Source organism: Engystomops pustulosus, chromosome 3 (genome assembly GCF_040894005.1).
Source record: "Engystomops pustulosus chromosome 3, aEngPut4.maternal, whole genome shotgun sequence".
In the NCBI taxonomy this organism is placed as follows: Eukaryota; Metazoa; Chordata; class Amphibia; order Anura; family Leptodactylidae; genus Engystomops; species Engystomops pustulosus.
Genome location: NC_092413.1, coordinates 160,632,582 through 160,653,534, shown reverse-complemented (window position 1 = coordinate 160,653,534; position 20,953 = coordinate 160,632,582). Strand labels below are relative to the sequence as shown.

General features: G+C 36.3%; 1 protein-coding gene across 4 annotated transcripts in view; it reads left to right on the top strand.

Moving 5' to 3' along the window:
- Nucleotides 1-20,460, top strand: part of NLGN1 (neuroligin 1) — a 489,783-nt gene extending 469,323 nt beyond the window's left edge. For all 4 annotated transcript variants that reach the window (XM_072142782.1, XM_072142784.1, XM_072142783.1 and 1 more), the window contains 3 exons: nucleotides 13,531-13,743; nucleotides 16,761-17,550; nucleotides 18,985-20,460. In XM_072142782.1, coding sequence (XP_071998883.1) covers nucleotides 13,531-13,743; nucleotides 16,761-17,550; nucleotides 18,985-19,795 — 1,814 coding nt within the window. In that variant the 3' untranslated portion in view covers nucleotides 19,796-20,460. The remainder of the gene's footprint in view (nucleotides 1-13,530; nucleotides 13,744-16,760; nucleotides 17,551-18,984) is intronic.
- The last annotated feature ends 493 nt before the right edge of the window (nucleotides 20,461-20,953 follow it).

Sequence of the window (20,953 nt, the reverse complement as noted above, 5' to 3'; positions counted from 1 at the left end):
GTGGCATTCAGTAGCTGAGAAGTAGAGTTACTGCAGTCAGTGGTCATAAGATTAAGACGATAATAATTACGATGCAATAATTAATTTGACAAAAACTAGGCTAGCATGCAAAAGCAGAGTCTTAATTCAGGAGACCCTCATTGCTCCCATAGCTCGTTAAGTGGGTAAGCATCATGCTCAGGCAACTAATCAAATGCCCCTGATTTTAAGTGTGACCACTTGAGATGAATGGATCCGACGTTCGGGTATGATGTTCGGGTTTGGCTGCCTGACCTGGATTTATTGCCGCATTGTTGTGTGAACAGCCCTAACAACGAGCCAGGGGTGTGTCTTCTTTAAAACGTGCTTGGTGTATGTGAAACCACCAGATCAAGGAATATCAATTTTAATGTAGGGGTCACTGCACTTGATAAATGTCCCCTTGATTCTTGCCTTTGAAAACCAGGCCTTAACAACTGCAGATGTGGAGCCATCTCCATCTCAGTGTGGACCCATCAAGTTTGTAAGTTCTAATACAATATGTGTAAATGTCACTGAGCCATCATATTACTGTCATTGTAAGAGATTTTAACCTTGTAAAACAAAGTGTACTTTTTTCTGATTAGTCAAAGAATTTTGCAATTTCAATTTCATGGAACGATAATAAAGCATTTTTTTCAAGTAAAAAAGTAGACTGTAAAAGAGATTTATCCATAGAAATAAATGAAAGGTTTTGTAGTGTGTGCACATTTCTGTATATGAAAACAGTGTAGATATTTCTACATTGATGTGATCCCATGAAAATGGTTCCTACCTTTGCTTATTGGCCCCATGTAATTCAATTCATACTGCATTTCCCCAGGCAAAACAATGCCCGAGGGTCCCTTGTGTTGTGTATTTAATATCGGGATACTTTTATTTGTAACATTTTCAAGATTATTTGTTTACCTTTGAATGATGGTTTGGGGGACATTCAGCTCGACAAAAAATAATATTATATAAGGCTTTGTAGGCTTAGGTTGTCCTGAATTAAGCTTAAGAATGTTGGTGTAATTCTAGAGGATATTTCTTGCATCTTAAGTCCTGCCTCTTTTCAGCAGCCCCTGCCTTTCCCAAAAGGATCTATTCCCTTATCCAACAAGTTGAAAAAAGTCTAAATGTGTTTCGCAGGAAGTAGTCAATTATCATAATGTTTGGAAAAAATCAACCCAGAATTCTGTCATAATTAGCTAAATGATCATCCACACTATATCTTAAGCATGGTGCTTTCTTATTATGTGAGCCATTGCATGTTTCAACTCTCAATTAGCACTAAGGAGGAATCTTGTGAAGGGTTCAATTAGAAGAACTGTATTTGGCACACACAATGGACACTTTCATCTCATTTACATGCAAAATATAGTGGGGGAAACCTAGAATAAACCCAATTATGATGTACAAAACGACAACCCGGACCTCCTTTATCATTTAATAATTATTTTATTTTTGTGGCACACGTATATATTAATCTATTACAGTGTACAGTGAAGAAGCTGACAGGTAGTCGGTAACACCACGGTCATAATAAATTACCATCAGTTTGATTTCATAGTAAATCTAAATCCAAATTAAAGCTTTTTTAATCATCTATGTGATTGGCTCTGTAAGGCTCATGAGATGTAATTCATTATAGACTCATTTTTCATTTAAGGAGGTGAAAGCATAAAATGCAACTAAATGCCCTCAAAGGATATGTGGATACAGTAGAGCCTGACTTATCTTAGCATTTTGTAGGGGTTTCAGCTATAGGTTACAGGCCAGTTTCAGTCATGTGTTGTTTCGGAGCCAATGATTTATCTATGCATTCAGTTTAATAGGCAAACTTTTACTTCCTGACCCTAGCCAATAGCCTCTTACGTAGACAAACCAGTTCCCTACTATACTGATGAAATACAACCACCTCAAAACTGTGCTTTCTAATCTGTTACTTCTGGAATATATATACTGGTTTGGCTTTAATCCCACATCATGTCATTAGGCTTCTTGAAATTCATGATTGATGTTAAGGGGGCTGCCTTACAAGGTAGCTAAGAGGAATTTGTTTCCTTATCCCATCCTGGAAAACATACAGTCATAAAAATGTCTGCATTAAATGTAAATTTAGACCTGTGTTTATATACTGTATGTGTGTTTATATACCCCAAATTTACCTGGTACCCTATGTAAAACTCGAAGCAGCACAGTATCACTTTACAGTTATTTAAAATAGTAAATTTCTTTATATATTTTCTGCCACATCTGAACATCTAATCTTCTGGATTTCCTTCTCCTGCGTTAGTCTTCACAGGGGATTCACATCCAGACATTGGTAAATACACTAAGAAAGCATATTAATAACAAAGTAATGAAAGTTGCAAATACCTAGAATTGTTCCTCATATTGTTTGCACTTGGATCGTCGGATTATTCATAGCCATTTTTATACAATTCTGATTGCAAATGATATTAGTAGTAGTTCTGCTCTGTTTCTTCAGCTACTGTGCTTCTGGGGCAAAGGTGACTGGAGACCACCATTAAGTAGCTTATCAATACACTAGAGGACTTGTTAGAGTTAATCAGTAATTTTTCACAGACGACATCTAATCTATGAGTATAAATTACTTTGCAGTCTTATTATTTCTTAATTGAAGTGCACCAATGTGAAATTGCCATAGATGTAGCTGAAATGATTTTCGCCTCAATTAACTTGTGTGGAATTGGAGTCTTTTTGTGGAGACTGTTGCTTAACAACCTGTAGTTGTTTAAAGGGTTGCTGGGAAATCATGGACAATTGGAGGTGTTTAATGTAATTTTCAGCAGAAAACACATATTTTGTAGTTTTCAGAGGTTTGTCCATATAAAAGTAATTTGCGTAAGTGTGTAGTACGTACATAAATGGATATACATTTACTATGATTTATAAAACTGTTTCCATTTACAGTTAAATATGCAGAATATTAAGTGTATAATATACGTTTATGCAACCTTAGTTACTTTAGGTATACTGAATATTTGTAGTGTGGACGGTGGTAAAGTCCAAAAAATAAATGTGAGGGCGATAGGATCTGAGTCAGTGGAAACAGGGATGGCAGTTATATTCAGAGTGGTACACTTAAAGTCAGCTAAATGAAATTAGAGATATATGACATTACATGATTTCAGCAGAAATTGGCAATATAATCTCCATTCTATTTCTATACAGGTGCAAAGACCACATAATACAGCAAAATCACTGTTCAATTTTTCATTTACTCACAAATGACATCTCTGATTGTGTATATTCTCTGTATTTTCATCTGGTTTTGTCCAACACAGACCTGATGTCTTCAGGGTTAATTTTGAGGTTTCTATGATCCTTTACTAGACTAGTGAGAACGCACCTATATGCTCTTGATAGTTCTGCAACATATGATTATCTTCAGTAGATAAAGAAATGATGACATTGTGCACTCACCGAAAAGATCCAGAATTCTTTTTTTTAGGTCATGCAAGGTAATGGAGCATGGCGAACACACAGAAAAGGGAGAGCAATAGGCCATTTCACACGGCAGGGCTTCTCTGGCTCACCCTCTTATAAGCCTGGAGACTGATTTCTTGTTGGACAAATAAAAAGTTGGTTTTACATTCAGTTGACTATTTGCACTTTTGTATCCCCATTAGTCCCATTGGAAGGAATTTATCAGAGGTTGTAGGCATGAAATATACAAGCCCTGTAATATGTGCAATTCCTGAATTGCGCCTTTTTTTCTCCCTTGCACCACCTCCATCAGGCACCTGCGCACAAGCTATAGCCTGTGCCCGCCCGTTCAGGTGCAAAGCAATGGGACAATTCTATGCCAGGCCATAACTGATGACGACATAGTACAGAGCTGCCCACTGGCTCCGGCCTCCTGATAAATCAAGCAAGTGTCAACACGCGATGGTGCACTTAGTGCCAGTGAATGATAAATGTACCTTTATTGATATCTAAAGATGCACCAAATTTTGCATCCAGTAGGCCTCTGTGATAGATCTGAATTATTTTCAGAATTATAAAGAAAACTACCATGAACAAAGATTTTCCCATAATCTTTGTTTCCATAATTAATAATAATCCATAATCTTCTCTATTTTCTATTTCTTTGCCTGAAAGTAACCTCAAATGTCCACTTATTTTAAAAAAAACTCATAAGATGAGGCGGTCTTTGAAAGTATTGCCTTCTCAAAGTAACTTTTACATTCAGGAATGGAAGTTGTCTATGTATTTTCAGAGAGAAACACCATAACTTTTTTAAAATACTGTAAGTAAAAGTTAAGGTAAAAAAAAAAGTGCATGTACCGAAAGTTTCTGATTAATTTCTTTTGTTTGTTTCCATCTGTTTATACATTGGAACAACATTGGACCAAAATTGCCTTAAAATTTTACTGATTAGGAATCTTGATTATGCGCGATCATATACGGGAAGAATGCAATATTTTTAATACATAATAATTCATTTAGCCATTATTCCTATTGTGTCGTAATGTGATCAATTTGTAGGCATCACTCAGTGACATTTGTATCCCACAAAAATATGAGTGAGAACATTTAAATTCACTTCTAGAAACTAGTCCATTTCAAGATTGCAGCCTCTATTAAAGGTCATAGGACCATATTTTCTGGTAATACAGAATTGAATAATCTAGACTACTGGTATTTAACCGATAAGAAAGTTATATGGTGTGTGCAGTATACTAAAGGTCAATAAATTACTCTCGCCAGGTTTGATAAAAAAAAAAGAGAAAATCCAGTATGTATGGAATATATTGAAGCCAAACATCACTTTTGTGGCTGTATCACATGTATCACAAAATATCATTTATGTAACATTATCTGGAAGGTTATTTGAAGTCACTATAAACATAGTAACTGAAAGATTTTCTTGTTTTTCTATTGGAAGTCATGGTAATGCCTGAAGGTTTGCCCACATAGCTTTCCAAGTGACTAATCTCTTGTATTAAAAGATTAGTAAACTGTGAATGTCAAGGGGATTTGATCTGAAGACTGTTTATTAATAAGATTACTTTATACGCATAGATAAGACCACCTTGCAAGTGATTTTACCTTTCTCATTTTACACTGGGATCTCTTCTATACAAAAAGTCACTATGTCTTTGTTCATTATCATAATATTGCCTGTTTTTGATAGTTTCTATTATAGATTTAAAAGATGATCATTTATAGGTGTTTATACATGTTATACATTTAAACATTTTTCTCTTTATATTTTTAAGTGGTACCAAAATCTTAGTAAAATTTCCATGTAATAACAATAGTTCTGGAGAAACTGTTCTTATAACTCTAGCTCAAGTTTGAGCACCATACACTGTCCATAATGTATGACTTGGTGTGATCGTGTTCTTAGGTTCCGTTCTATAATTTTTTAGTCTGATCACTGCTGTACTCCTTTCCTGGCTTTCTTAATTGATTCTGCCACACCACTCTGTCTCCTGTTGCAAACAGTAACGTTAGCTGAGATGGACAGAATCCTTTGCCAATTACCTCTTAGACTGGTATGCTAACATTCCATATATGGCTTGCCTGCCATTTCAACTGTGCTTGCAATAAGTCTTATTTGGAGCTTGCTGATATTTATATTGACTTCTCTATTTTGGATTCCTTTACCCTTTACCTAGTTTTCTGACAATCCATTTTGCCAATCTATTCTGTACTGCGTTGTCTTCTTGGTTCTGACCCATATTTTTTGGATACTCATCTATGTCTGTATTGTCCAATCTCTGTCTCTGTGTTTGTACTTTGGCACAGTCGTCACCTACTTTCTTTCAATATTCACCTACAGCTTAGACTAGGTTGGGCAATTAGATAGGGACAGTTAACAAGGGGTTTAGCCTTAGCACTCACTGTTTTTTTTTGTCCTTCCAGTCCATCCAAGCCATTCCTTCACTACATTACATTTGTCTTGTGTAGTTCTCATATGTAAAAGTTAATACATTAGGACAATTTGGTTTTAACATTCTTGTGTTCCAACACAACCGGACTCAGCAATAATTGGTGAAAGTCTGACCCTTCCAAGACCCAAACTAGTTACACTCAGCTGTCAATTAATTTATAACAGAGTAATGGAGGACCGACCTGTGGGAAATATTATTTTATTATTGTATTTACATCTCTACCATTTTTGGTTTTGGCTTCATCAAAAATATTGAAAATTTTAAGAAGTGCTGGAATATATAAATGTGTGCTCTACCCCTAATATTTCATTGTGTCTGCACATTTATTTTTTACTGGCAATATTTTTATATTGTAAAAGAGAAATACATTTTGGATTTGATGTTATGATAAACCCCCACTCTAAGTATTTATGGCCTGTAATCTCTGTGCAGATCCATTTAATATTACTGTTGAATCACTGGCAGGTTTATTAAAACCAAATATATAAATAAATTAAACAAGCAGAAATGCCTTTTCAGGTTCTAATTATTGTGGAATAAAAGTGACTATAAAGGTTACAGATGAGCCCTGCAGGAAACTGAGAGCTATAGGATATACTCTATTAGATATTGGGCTGCCAAATCTACTGTCACTTTTCTCGCAGTTCATGCTGAGCTGATTACTTCATTCCTGACCTGAGGACACAACCTGTTTGCGAGTGAGAATTAATATGAGACGGTAGATCTGTCTTTATGAGCACACAATGACAAGTGTGTGGAATGAGTTCTGCTGCTCTGCAACAAGGACATTGATGCACTGTTGTTCTTTGATTTGCTTGAAAGGTCAAAGCTCAACTTCAATTGCTGAGACATCTATGAACCATGTTTCCCCCAAATAACATAATTATAATCATAAAAATAGTACTTGCAGTCATTTGTCAAATTATTCTAGTTTCTTTACTTATAAAGGATAAAATTGGAAAGGTACATTTGCCTCATCTGCTATCTCTTGTAGCTTAGCTGCAAATGTTTTACGAAGAAAAATGTAAATAAAATTATGAAAATGGAACCCAGTATTGTACAATAGCTTCTTCCATTATAATGATTATTAAAGAATGCTAGATAGATAAAAGGGTAGGTGCATGGTTTATACACAGACCATTTGTATACATGTAGTTTACTCAAAAGTATATAACAGAAAGGTTCTACTCTTTGAGCTAGCCCATTTATGAGTAGAAACAACAAAGGTTGTTTGAAGGTTACATTGAACGGAAGCACAACAAAAAATAATAATAAAACATCATTGGATCTTTAAAAATGTCCAAAAGCACTGATCCTGTTACAATAGTGGGCCAGTCTCAAAAACAACAAACATAATAGACAAAATTGAGACCTTCCCATAATTATTGCTTAAAATACACTTGTTCCACAAAATACAAAAATACATAAAACAAAGTAACTATAGTAATGTAAATCTACTTGTGCTTTGCTCAAAATAAAAAAAAATATATACTAATGAAAGATATGGAAGAAATCATATGTGATATAACACAGATGGAGTTGATGCTCTACTATAGCCAGACTCCAGATTCACCTACTATAGCTTCATCCAAAGCACACAGCAAATGGGGGCCTCGCTCAGTGTACTGGGAGGTATGTTGATAAAGTTAAAAAATGATAATGCAGAGAGCAGTTTGATCCCTGCATCATCACAGTGCCACCCTTGTTGTGTACAGCATGAGCTGGCAGGTTCATTGATATTATGTCATTGCTGCTTCCAACTTTAGAGTGTATACAGCAGCAGCAGTGAATGGTAGAGGAGAGATGCAGGGGAACAGGGAGATGTGAGTAACTGATATTTTTTATATTTGTATTACGGAGATCAAGAAAAGGAGTAGGAGACAGGCCACAATATCAGGAGGACCTGGGTTGCACAATATGAGGGGGTCCCAATGTGAAGATAAGAAGATGCACACCGTGAAGGAGCCACAATATAAGGAGGAGCTGAGGGAGGCACAGTGGATGGGGTAGCTAGGGGAACACATTGGGTATACAAGGGAGTGAATAAGGGGTGGGTAAAAGATGGAGCTTTGGGCAAAAAAATTCCAGCATTGTTTGTCCCTCTTTCTCTGTCACAAAAGTTAGGGGGCATGGCAAAGGGACCCTCTAAGACTGTCACTGAGGGGCCTTCTTAAACCTGTCCTCGTGCATAAGTCCTTTAAGATATTTTAATTTAACCTTAAAAAGCAACTTGTTAAAACCTGTTGCAGATGCACCTCAAGTAAAAAGAACAAATGCTAATTCACAATCTACATTAATATTCGGTATACAAGTCTACCAGGCAGCTGCAGATTTACTTAGCAAACATAAGATCTCATGCAAATTTAAAATAACTTCATTTCATTCCATGTGTCTGCGTCCATCTAATTGTAAATATCATAAACAAGAGAAAATGATTTTACGTCTGTGCTTATTTAATTACTTTGTTATCACAATGCATTTGGTCTTAAAAGTCTTAGAAATTTGAAACCGGTAATTGAAATGTTATCAGTTTCATATTTAGCAGCCATAAACATGGTGTTGGAATTATGATTAGTGTAAGTTAATTAACTATTTTATTATTTTTTCTTGTAGTAATTGTTTCAACATTATTTTATTTATTGAAACTACTTTCACACCATTTGTTCTACATAACCTTCAGTAAATGGAAGACTCCCTATGATACTGTACCATGGTTACACCTAGTGCAGAGCATGAGGAGGTGGTGACCTTTTAATCCCAGTGTCAAGCTTCACTCCCTTGGGCCTTGTATTCAGTATACAAGTGTATTAGTATTGCTTTAATATTCATGAAAACATTAACAAAAAAACATAGAATTTTCTTATGGGATCAAACCAGTTAAGTAATATGGGATCACTCAAAGCAAATGAAAATCCATCTTTTTTCTGAATATAATTGCTTGATCATTCCCCTAAGTCTCACTTCATATAATTCTTTTTTTTAGGCAGGGTCAAACTGCCTAGTAGCATTCTATGGGATTTCCCATCAGTTATGGCACTGACATATACGTGTTCCCAACTGACTCAGCTAAGGGCAGCGTAGATGTAGTGTAGATGAACTTTGTAGCCAGTCAACAACCACCAAGATTTTTTTCCTATGGGATGATTCATAACAACAAAGCTTACATGAAATATACATATAGATACAACCACGGACCCCCAATCCAACTCAAATTTAAGAAAACCCTGATATTTATGATCATGATCCTCCTCCTTTGAATTGTTCTCTGGATTCTCTGAAGCTAAAGATATAAACCATTTTATTTCTTATCTTTGTCTACAAAAAATATATTTGCTGTTTTGTATTGCTTTACTTGGAAAAGCATCACATGACTTAAATCATAAGCAATAATTCATTTTGCCAAGATATCCGAGAGCAAGTAAACAGGCAACTGCGTTCTTCACTACACTACACTCCCCCTCCCCCCCCACACACACACGCCTTCCGGGGACTGATCTTGAAGACCCTTTACAATGGTCTGAGTATGCTTCAGTGGTGCATTCCGTAAAGCAGCATTACAAGCGGCATTCCAGTGGTAAAATAAAAAAGGAATACGGGTCACTCACCAAAGTGCATACTTTAATGTTAGCCGACAGGGCAGGTAGAGGGATGCTGGACACACCACAAACGACGGACCGTTTTGTGCTACAAGCGCAAACTGAGAAAGCGCTTGTAGCGCGAAATGGTCCGTCATTTGTAGCGTGTCCAGCACCTCTCTACCTGCCCTGTCGGCTAACATTAAAGTTTGCACCTTGGTAAGTGACCCATTTTCCTTTTTCCTTTTACCACTGGATAATTCATTGTGCATTTTGCAACTTTAACAATAACAAAACAAAAAACAATCAATCTCAGTGTCTAACAGTGAATTACATATTTGGCACAATATATACAAAATTAGCATTAATCTGAGGATGACCACCAAGTTTATCTGATACAAAGGGTATTGGGAACAGTTTGAATACAGAGAAGAAGTTTAAGGAGATTCCCCTAGTACTCCAAGTCTAGCTATAATATAATATGACATAGTAATTAACTTTTTACAGTAACGTTGCTACTCAAACTGCTTATGAACTAAAGCACCGGTATCTATCTACATTGGGTACTAGAGTGCTATAATCAGGCTTTGCTGTTTTTGCATTTAACTGCAAATCCCAAATTTGCGTAAAGCGCTCAGGTGCTCCCCTGGATTCATATGTGGGTTATGGTTCATATTACTCAAGCTTATCCACAAGAAATATGTTAAAGTGGGAACACCATTTGGCTTTACAATTCAAGTGTTGAGCGGACCTGAACCACAAAGGAGCGGACCTGAACCACAAAGCTTGTGTTCCATAAGAACTTTGCGGGTTCGGCTCAACTTCCTTCACACCATTAATGTGTTAACTCTTTCAACGTTACTGAAAAAGTTGCCATCTGCATTTAAATGGCTGTGGTTGGGCACTGGCACCAACCTCATCCGGAGTGATGACCTTCCCCAAAATGTTAATGCTTGCAGACGTAGCCACTGTAATTTAAATGCTGCCGGCATGAAAACAGTTAACACCCGTGATCAGTGCCAGGATTTTAAATTCTAATTTGAATGGGTCTGCTCATTGATAAACATAAACAGTGTTCTTTTGAATAATTCAAATTACCATTTAATCTACTGATATAATTTCTGTATGTAACCTTTTATGTAGGTCTTACTGCTTAGCCGACGAGTTAAGAACCTCTGTACAAAACATCAGATGCTTTAGAGAATGTTTCAATAGATTAATATTTGCTTTGGTATTAAATATATAGTATATATATAGTATAGTACAGTCACTTATTAGCTTACTTGAAGAAGTTAGAAGTATCAATTACTCACAGCCATAGTAAATACACTGTTATACAGTATCTATTTTTAACATTAAAGGATAGCTGATAATATAAGGCAAACATATATAAAATATTTTTCAGTATAAAGGAAATTAAACAACCTAGGTAGGAAATTAAAGTTCATACGGGTAAGGAATCATAAAACATAAACTTCATAGGAGTTTGTTTTTCCGTAATTGACAGATTAAAATACCAGATGTTGTAGAGTTTAATAAAGTATTCACTGAAACACAACTTTATTATACCATATAAGCATCCAAAATAGAAGATTTATATTATTTACCTAAAACGTAGGAGAAATTAAAGTATATATTGGTAGAAAGAAATACCTAGCTGCTTAGATTCCACAAAGTGGATTCCAATGCCTGTGCTTAAGCCGACTGCCCAGGATAGAGCAAAAGATAGAGCAGGACCTAATCCATACGAGTTTGTGGCCCTTGCAGTCTTTTTATATTGCCATCATCGAGTGAGGGGTATGCATAAGCCAATGACAGAGAGGACACAAACAAAGGATCACCGCCTGTTGTCTGGGTCCTGCAAACAGCACACGTTAGTGAGCATGAGCCTTAGTCTTGGTTCAGACCAATAGTACAGCTGCCCATCACTAACTACTGTTATAGAGGAGAACAATTAAAAGTAAATGCTAATTATAAATCCACGATTTTGGATGAATGGTAATGGTCACTGATAATGAATGGAGGGTCTTTTGTTTAGCATCAGAATTTGCTTTGTGTTGTTGATCATAATGGAAGACAACAACAGAAAGTTTTAATGTTTATCGGCTTTGCGGTAGGTTGATCTTAATGCAGATGAAGTTTTGCAGTTGTTATTTGTCAGTATCATTATATAACCTATGTAATTTTGAACTACTAAAAAATTAAGTATGAATGCCGTAGTTAAGTATTAACCCCTACCCACACCTGGACGTAATAGTACGTCTGTGCAGGAAGGTACTTTCCACACCCAGATATTCTATTATGTCCAGCTTCTGGCACTGGCTCAGAGCTGGTGCCAGAAGCAGCGGGTGTCAGCTGTATATTACCCACAGCTGTAACCCCTTACATGCTGCATAAGGTATTCCCCCTGGGGACTGGTGACTTCTTATGGATCTGTCTGTAAACTGTCTGACTGTAAACTATACATTAGTATTGCAGTGCAGTGTCTTGGACACTTTTAGTGGACTTAAACCAGCGATCAAAGTACCTCTGGTTCAAGTATACGTTTGTACAAAGTAAAATAGGTTCAAAAACTGTTAAAAGCATTTTAAATAAAGTTAAAATCCCACAAATCATACATTCCCATACAAAAACCTAATAAAATATAAAAAAACATAAATACACAAAACCCCTCCCACATATTTTGTATTGTCGTGTCCTTAACAATCTGTGTAATAAAACAGAATCATTATTGGTATTCATTATTGGTATTCATCAATACCTTTAAAAATGTTAAAAAGGGATAAAAAACAGTAACGTGGCGAAAAGCTCCAAAATAAGACAGCTAAAAAGAACAATTCTTTAGACAAAAATAAGCTTTTAACCAGACTTGTCAGATGAAAAATAAAAACATTATGCCTCTAAAAAATGGTGATGCTAAAATGAACAAAATTTTCTCCAAGTTAGTTGTTATTCAGTACTTTAGGTATTGCAGTTATCATTGTGACCCATGAAATAAAAATAATATATTATTTTTATGGTATAGGGAATGGCCAAAAAAAACATAAAAAATCTTCCAGTGGTCTGGCGTATTCATGAGGGGGCGGTAAGGGGAGGCGGTGACTGCTGTTGAAGCCTGGCAGTCACTGCCAGCCTATAGCACAGGAGGGACATTCCGGTGAAGAAGCAGAGGAGAGGGGAGTGTTCTAGACCATCCCCTTATGAGTTCTGAGGGTATGGAAGTGCAGTGCTCGCTAGCTTTATCAGAAAGGTTGCGGAAGGGGTAGCCTTGGGTGCTTTTTTAGGGTGACAGGTCCTCTTTAAACCCCCATATGTCCACATAAAATAAAAAAAAGTGACAATAAAGAACTGGTGTGAAAATTTATCATGTCCTATTTATCATGACACCAATTCAATAAAATATTGCTACATACAGTACTGTTTATAAAAGAAATGTTGGGCAGCAGCTTATTCTGTAGAGATATATAACCTACCCCCCTACCCTATACAAAATTCCAAAACACTATAGTATTGGAATTTTATTTTAGTGGCATAGACACATATGAACACATTTATCAGAGATGAAGAATTAGAGAGGACACATCTGTACAATTTGGGAGTCTAAATCTGTTCTTACTCCAATGTGCCGTTGACAGTAAGCTGCAGTTAAATGGCACCTCTGAAATAGCTGTAAAGTAGAGATTAGCTATTTTGGTGCCAATATCATACAGTATGCAATCATAATCCACATACAGTAGTTGTTGAGTACTTTAATATGATTATTATCATCCCAGTAATTTTAAGATATTTCCACTTTAGCACATACTAAAATTACACTCCAAACCTTGTCATTTCTCGATACTGTTAGATCATTTTAAGGCTGTCATTACGGTATCATGCTCATGCATTATTTCTATGTTATGAATATTATATACAAAGTGCTTGAAAATCAAATGAATCTTAGAAAGAAAAAAATAGACTATTGGCTAATAAGGTTTATTTCTATTCCGTAAAGCTTTCCACTTACGTTTATATTTCTATTTCTGCAGGTTTCCTAAGCACTGGTGATCAAGCAGCTAAGGGAAACTATGGCCTTCTTGATCTCATTCAAGCCTTACGTTGGACTAGTGAAAACATTGGCTTCTTTGGTGGTGATCCTTTAAGGATAACAGTTTTTGGATCTGGTGCTGGTGCATCTTGTGTCAATCTGTTGACTTTGTCCCATTATTCAGAAGGTAACCGTTGGAGCAATTCAACCAAAGGTATAATGCAGGTTGCAAATTTAGTAATTTTTGGTGTCTGCATGTGGCTGTATGTGACTGTTTTCCAGTTTCACAAATTTATTTTACTCAATATCATTTTTCCATTCTTTGCGTGCAATTAAAGTGTTGTTGAGTGGCTTGTGACCGATGTCTTTATCATGTATTTTTGAATTGCTTGTACATCATGAACACATTGCCACTTTGCTTGTCTTTTTCCTTGAAGGTGTTTTTGGGGAAATATCCTATGAACCACATTGAATGAGGTCAATTGTATTCTGTCATTCTTCAGTGGCAAGTTTAGCTTTTCACAGGAAACCTTGGCTTGTAAAAGCAAAATACAATTTTATTTTAATGGTTGCTGCTCAGGAAACATTATCTAGGTTAAAAGAGGAGTTTCAGGATAAGACATACTCACTGAAAATTCATGAGTGGAATTTATTACTGTCTGTGAGAAGGAAGTTTAAATGTTTTGCATGCATGATTCCGAATTGTCAAAGCTTTCAGCTTTTAGTCATATTTTATTTCACTCCAAGTTATTTTTCGCCCTGTCCTTTTTTAGTTCCACCCAGTGGAATGGAATGAAAGGGTTGTGTGACTTATTAATGAGAAATAAAGCAAGACTGAAGTTGGTCTAGATATAGATTAGAATTTATAAAAATAATTACAGTACATTTTCTCTACCTATGTCCACCCTTTCAATAAATAAATGAATCAAAAATCAATGGTTAAATCAAGGGGTTGTTTGAGAGTGTATAAAGACCCATTGGCTGCTGAGAGGGGGCTACTTAAAAAAAATAAACATTTACTTACCTTCGTGGCTCCTCCCCGGCGTCTTGTGCTGTCATCTCACTAATCTGTGCCTCATTTAGACAAACAGGGGCACAGAAGCCGCGCTGAATTAAGCTTTTGGACAGCCAAGGTGGCTGGCCACACCCCACATCCCGCATTATACAGCGCTGGGAATAGTGACGAGTAGGCATGGCTGGCCATCTTGGCCAGCCAGAAGCTGAATGCATAGCAGCTTCTGTGCCCCCATTTGTTTAAATGGGGTAAAGAGTGGAGAGAAGGCAGTGCAGGATGCCGTGAAGGATTGTGGAGGTAAGTCATTGTTTTTTACCCCCTCAGACAACCCCTTTAACCCCTCTCTACCATTTGACTTGGAAAGTGAGAGCTAAAATAAACATAACTTTTTATGGAACACTTAGAATATGAGTGCATAAATTGTATTGAAAACAGATCAGTAAAATACTGTTTTACTTACCAAAATTACTTACCAAACTTACTTACAAACTCAGGGTCTAAATGGCACCTGATATTATATTTAAAGCTACATTAAAGGACATCCACCATCAGATTAACTGATAGATTGTTATTACATCCTCATTGTGTCCTCCTGTTCCAGCATCTGTAATTCTCATATTCTGGAATGACCACGTTATCAAGAAAAATACATTTTAAAAATATGCATATATACCAGTGGCACTCTGGATTACGTCATCTGAGCCCTTCTCTACACCACTGTCTTTTCATTTATTTTACTATGCCGCAGTCCCACCCATAGAGATTGCAGAGAGCTGTTGATGTCGCCTGATTCCCTGCTATTGCAGTCCACTGCTATTCAGCTGACTGTGTAAGGAAAGTAGCAACGCGCATACATAAAATTGCAGACATCAGCTCTATGCAAACTCTACAGATAGGACCAGTGGATCGTTAGTGCAGGGCACAATAAATTAAACACCAGAGTTGATGGGCTCAGATAACTTAAACCTGGGTGCCTCCAGATAATTTGCATATTTTTAAAACATCTTTCCAGGATATCAAAATTACAGATGGCGGCACAGGAGGACACAATGGGGCTCATTTACTAAGGGTCTGAACACCGCACTTATGTGGGGTGTTTCCGAATATTTCTCTTTTGCCCTGAATTTTTGCCCTGGGTTTTTGGCGCACGCGATCGGATTGTGGCACATCGGCGCAGGCTTGCATGCGACAGAAATCAGGGGCATGGCCAACGGACAACCCGATGGATTCAGACAAACCACGGAATTTAAAAAAGGAAATGTGTCACAAGATCAAGCACTCACATGCACCAGGAAGAAGAAGGTGAACTAGGGCGTACCTCGGGGCAGAAGCGACATATGCAGGAACTCGGATGCTCGATCTTAGTGAATTGCGGTGGACCCGAATCCTCCGTGGGCAACGCACCGCGGGATCACGACGGGACCGGGTAAGTAAATCTGCCCCAATGAGTATGTGAGTCGCAGTAGTCTACCATCATTCAATCTGATGGTAGAAGTCCTTTAATATTGTTCCAACTAACAAGTGTGTATTTAAAAAAAAAATTGAAAACAGTTATTGGTTTTAAAAGATGGCAATTCTAAAACAAATGATATTTATTCAAAGTTGTTTTTATTGCATAACCATAAGCAATATAGAAAAAATCGATAAAAACTGTATTTCATTACCATAAACAAAACTAGAAAAAATATCTATATAAACTTGGTATTACTGAAACCCCTCACATGATGTATTCTGGGTGGTGAACAGTGCAACATTAGATATGTAACAGAAGCCCGTCCGGGATCCTAAAAAACATAATAAAAATACCACTTATCACAAAAATCAAACCAATATGCTACATTGGTGCAAGAATGAAAAAGTTATGGCCTTTAGAATGCATCAAAAAAGTTATGACATTTAGAATGGTTAAAAAATGTCTGAAAGTCGTGTACCTATAAGAAAGGAAGCAACACATGCACCAAGCATTTTTATTCTTCCCCATCCAAACCACATTTACATTTGCATGAAAGTATTTTAAATTTGTCATTAATTTGTTTACCCTTTATGTTTTTTTTCATGGTAATTTGCTATTTGATATTGCATGTTACCTTGTAAATTAATATAAAAACATTGCTTGAGCATGCATAATTCCTGTTTGATATGGCATGAATTCTAGCTTGAATACTTGTTTCTTTTTTAAATGTTCTTATCAAAACGTTTATTTGTTTTGGTCACAGGTCTCTTTCAAAGGGCAATTGCACAAAGTGGAACTGCCCTGTCCAGCTGGGCAGTTAGCTTTCAACCTGCCAAATATGCCCGGATTTTAGCTACTAAAGTTGGATGCAACATGACTGATACTGTAGAACTTGTGGAATGTCTACAGAAAAAGCCTTACAGAGAACTTGTGGACCAAGATATTCAGCCAGCCAGGTATCACATAGCCTTTGGGCCAGTAATAGATGGTGATGTGATTCCGGATGATCCTCAGATTCTCATGGAACAAGGAGAGTTTCTTAATTATGACATCATGTTGGGTGTAAACCAAGGAGAAGGACTTAAATTTGTGGAAAGTATTGTAGACCATGAGGATGGCATCTCTGCAAGTGACTTTGACTTTGCAGTTTCCAATTTTGTTGATAACCTTTATGGATACACAGAAGGAAAAGATATAATGAGGGAAACTATCAAATTCATGTATACTGATTGGGCAGATCGACACAATCCTGAAACAAGAAGAAAAACTTTACTGGCATTATTTACTGACCATCAATGGGTTGCACCAGCAGTTGCAACAGCAGATCTGCATTCAAACTTTGGTTCTCCCACATATTTTTATGCCTTTTACCATCATTGCCAATCAGACCAAGTGCCTGCTTGGGCCGATGCATCACATGGGGATGAGATTCCTTATGTATTTGGAATTCCTATGATTGGACCTACAGAGCTTTTCCCATGCAATTTCTCCAAAAATGATGTCATGCTAAGTGCAGTAGTAATGACATATTGGACAAATTTTGCTAAAACTGGGTAAGTACAATTCATTTATCCTTCCTATTCCTAACGTAGTAAAATTAACTAGGAAAAAAATCTTTTTCTCCACTAATCGTCATCGTGCCTTGTAAACTGTTTGCTCAATGTAAATTATGTCCTAAGAATCTCTATAAAATGTCAACTTAGTAAGGGATCAGGTTACATTCTGTTTATAGATGTACTGTATATGGAGATGGAAGAAACAAAACTGAAGAATATGCAGGCGATAGCTGCAGCTTCTAGTAAGTGTTATATTTACGCACAGTGGTTGATTGAAACCTACAATGGTCAGTTTTTATCTAAACTATTCTTAATACTAGTTTTGCTTTTAGTCTGTGTCATTGAGACAGAGAAAGGGGTCTCCTCTGTGTACAGTTTATAGTTGACTTACTGTAAGAGCTAGCCTCTACTTATTAGGTCAAGATACACTTAGAATTAGAGACAGAACCTGAAAAGGAGAAAACTGATAAACATATGTCAGGTTAACAAATTACACAACATACCAAAATCATCTTCCACAAACTATATTGCTGCTTAGCTTTAGTTTTGTTAAAAATGGTTTCAGTATAATGTTTCTATTCTTCCTCTTCCTTTATATTTTTGCTATTTCGATGCTTTGTAGCAGTCAACTTGCGTTCTCATGGAGGAAGTGCTACCAGTAACTAATGGCCGTGTCTAAGACTAGTCTTCTAGTAAAATGAAAATGTAGAAAAAACAAAGATATAATATAAATGCAGATATGACAAGTTATACTTAGTCTACAATACAAAACTATTTATTGATCTCCTCAACAAACCATGCTGAGTATCATTATATCTTATATCAAGTTTAACTGAATTTCAGTGACACGATCAGTTAACTATGTCTCTTGGATTGACTTTGGGGATGTTTACATGCCAATTAATTATTCACAGGGTTCTCAATAGTTTAAGGGGCTTTTCCTATCTAAACTATTTATAACATGTACATATGATGTAATAAATAGATGATAGACATTGGTTCTGTGTCAGGGACCTGCATCTATCTCGGCAGCAGAGTTCCTGCCTGCAGCCTAGCTGAGCAGATAGTGTGTTGTGCCTGCACGTACACAAAGCATATGGTCCACTCTATTGTCATCACTCCCGTGGAGTTGAATGGAAAGCTGGTTGCCAATGTGTGACAGACTCACCGCTCAACCAGGTGGAAGAGGGAGGTCCTGAGAAAGGTATAGGTCCCAAAGGTAGGATCTGCATCTATCATTTATTTATGACATATTATGTGGATATGTCAGAAATAGTGAAGATGGGAATATCCCTTTAATTATGTTTTTCAATATATATTGAGATAAAACATAATAAGGTATAATTCTAAATTGTATATCGACAAAGTTAATATATGTGCATTTATTTGTCTTCTTTTTTGCTAGAATTTAAAAAAAACTCTCTCTTTTAGGGACCCAAATCAACCTGTTCCACAAGATACAAAATTCATCCACACAAAGCCAAATCGTTTTGAGGAAGTTGCATGGACAAGATATTCGCAAAAGGATCAACTTTATCTCCACATTGGATTAAAACCCAGAGTTAAAGAACATTATAGGGCTAATAAAGTAAACCTTTGGCTGGAACTTGTTCCACATCTTCATGTTATAAATGACCTTACCACGACTAAAGGGCCATCTACAGATATCACTTCTAGACCAACAAGGAAAATCCCTGTACCTGTAACTTCAGCCTTTCCTACGATAAATGAAGATAACTTCAAGCAACAGCCTAGTCCATTTTCATTGGAAAGAGACTATTCTACTGAGTTAAGTGTCACTATTGCTGTTGGAGCATCTCTACTTTTTCTTAATATTTTGGCATTCGCTGCATTATACTACAAAAAGGACAAAAGGAGACATGATGTGCATAGGCGATGTAGTCCTCAGCGCAACACTACAAATGACATAGCCCATGCACAAGAAGAGGAAATTATGTCTCTGCAAATGAAGCACACAGACTTGGACCATGAATGTGAATCTATCCACCCTCATGAGGTTGTTCTTCGAAATGCCTGCCCTCCGGACTACACTCTGGCAATGCGAAGATCCCCAGATGATATTCCCTTAATGACCCCTAACACTATAACAATGATTCCTAACACTATACCAGGGATTCAACCCATACATGCCTTCAATACTTATACTGCAGGACAGAATAACACACTTCCCCATCCACACCCACATCCGCATCCACATTCACATTCTACAACCAGAGTATAGCCAGACTAGATGGAATACAGACTTTATTTTTGATGTATTACTGTAGTTGACCTAATTGGAAATTTCTTGGATTTTCAACCCACCAGAACTTGCATTATTTAAACGTGGAGGATTACAATGTGCATAATGCATATACATATCAAAAACATTTTGAAATTTTGGAAAAAAAAATTGTAAATAATCAAAATGGACAAAAGCAGCAATTGAAATAATTGTTGTGAATGATAGTGTTTTTTATTCATATTCAACTTTTTTTAGGATTTAAGTTACAAATTGGCTTTAGGCATGTGCTACAAAAAGAGAGGACAAAGACTTCAAATGTATTTATATGCACAAGGGACTCACACATGGAATGTCTGATATTTTTCACCCCTTTTTTTTTACTTTTTTTTTGTGTAGATCATATATAAGTGCACAAAGCACCAATGCTGTTAAGGCCTTAATTTAGGGCGCCATTCTATAAACTGCCAATAGAACAAGAGAAGTGTTAAGTCCTGGCAGGTATAACATTATCACTTAAGTGCTGTCACTTTCAATTGTGGGAATAAAGGAAACTGGATCTTTTTAGCACGACGTGCATGACAATTTGTATGCTTGGTGGCTCTGCTGCTGATTAAGCCACGATTAAAATAATTCTCATCCCATGAAAAACTTTTTTTTTTTTTCATCTAAGAACACAACATCAATTGGCAAATTGCATTTTTTTTTAATAAGAAGGGTAAAGTTTTTAAAGTCCTATAATTTACGTTAATGTCCTCAGTCTTTGTCTGAGATACAAGGTGCATCTAGGTTAGAAATAAATTGAGAAATATTTACTGGTGTGAATCCCAAAGGATACATGTATTTAAAGATATATTACATTTTCGTTTAGTCTGAAGAATTTCTAGAAATAAAAGTTTTATGGAAAATGATACATTTTATTTGGAATAGTTAAGATCTGATGCAATTGATAATAATGGTAAGTAACAATGCGTCCAAAGAAAACTTGAGTAATTGTCCCAATACTGATACTTTTGATATGTTTCTCATGTTGCATGTTCACATGTAAAAAAAAAAAATGACATTTTTCTTTATCACTGTATAATTTTTTTATATTGATGTTACCTCACAGGATTATATAAGTAAAATGTATACATATGTAGATACCAAGAACACACT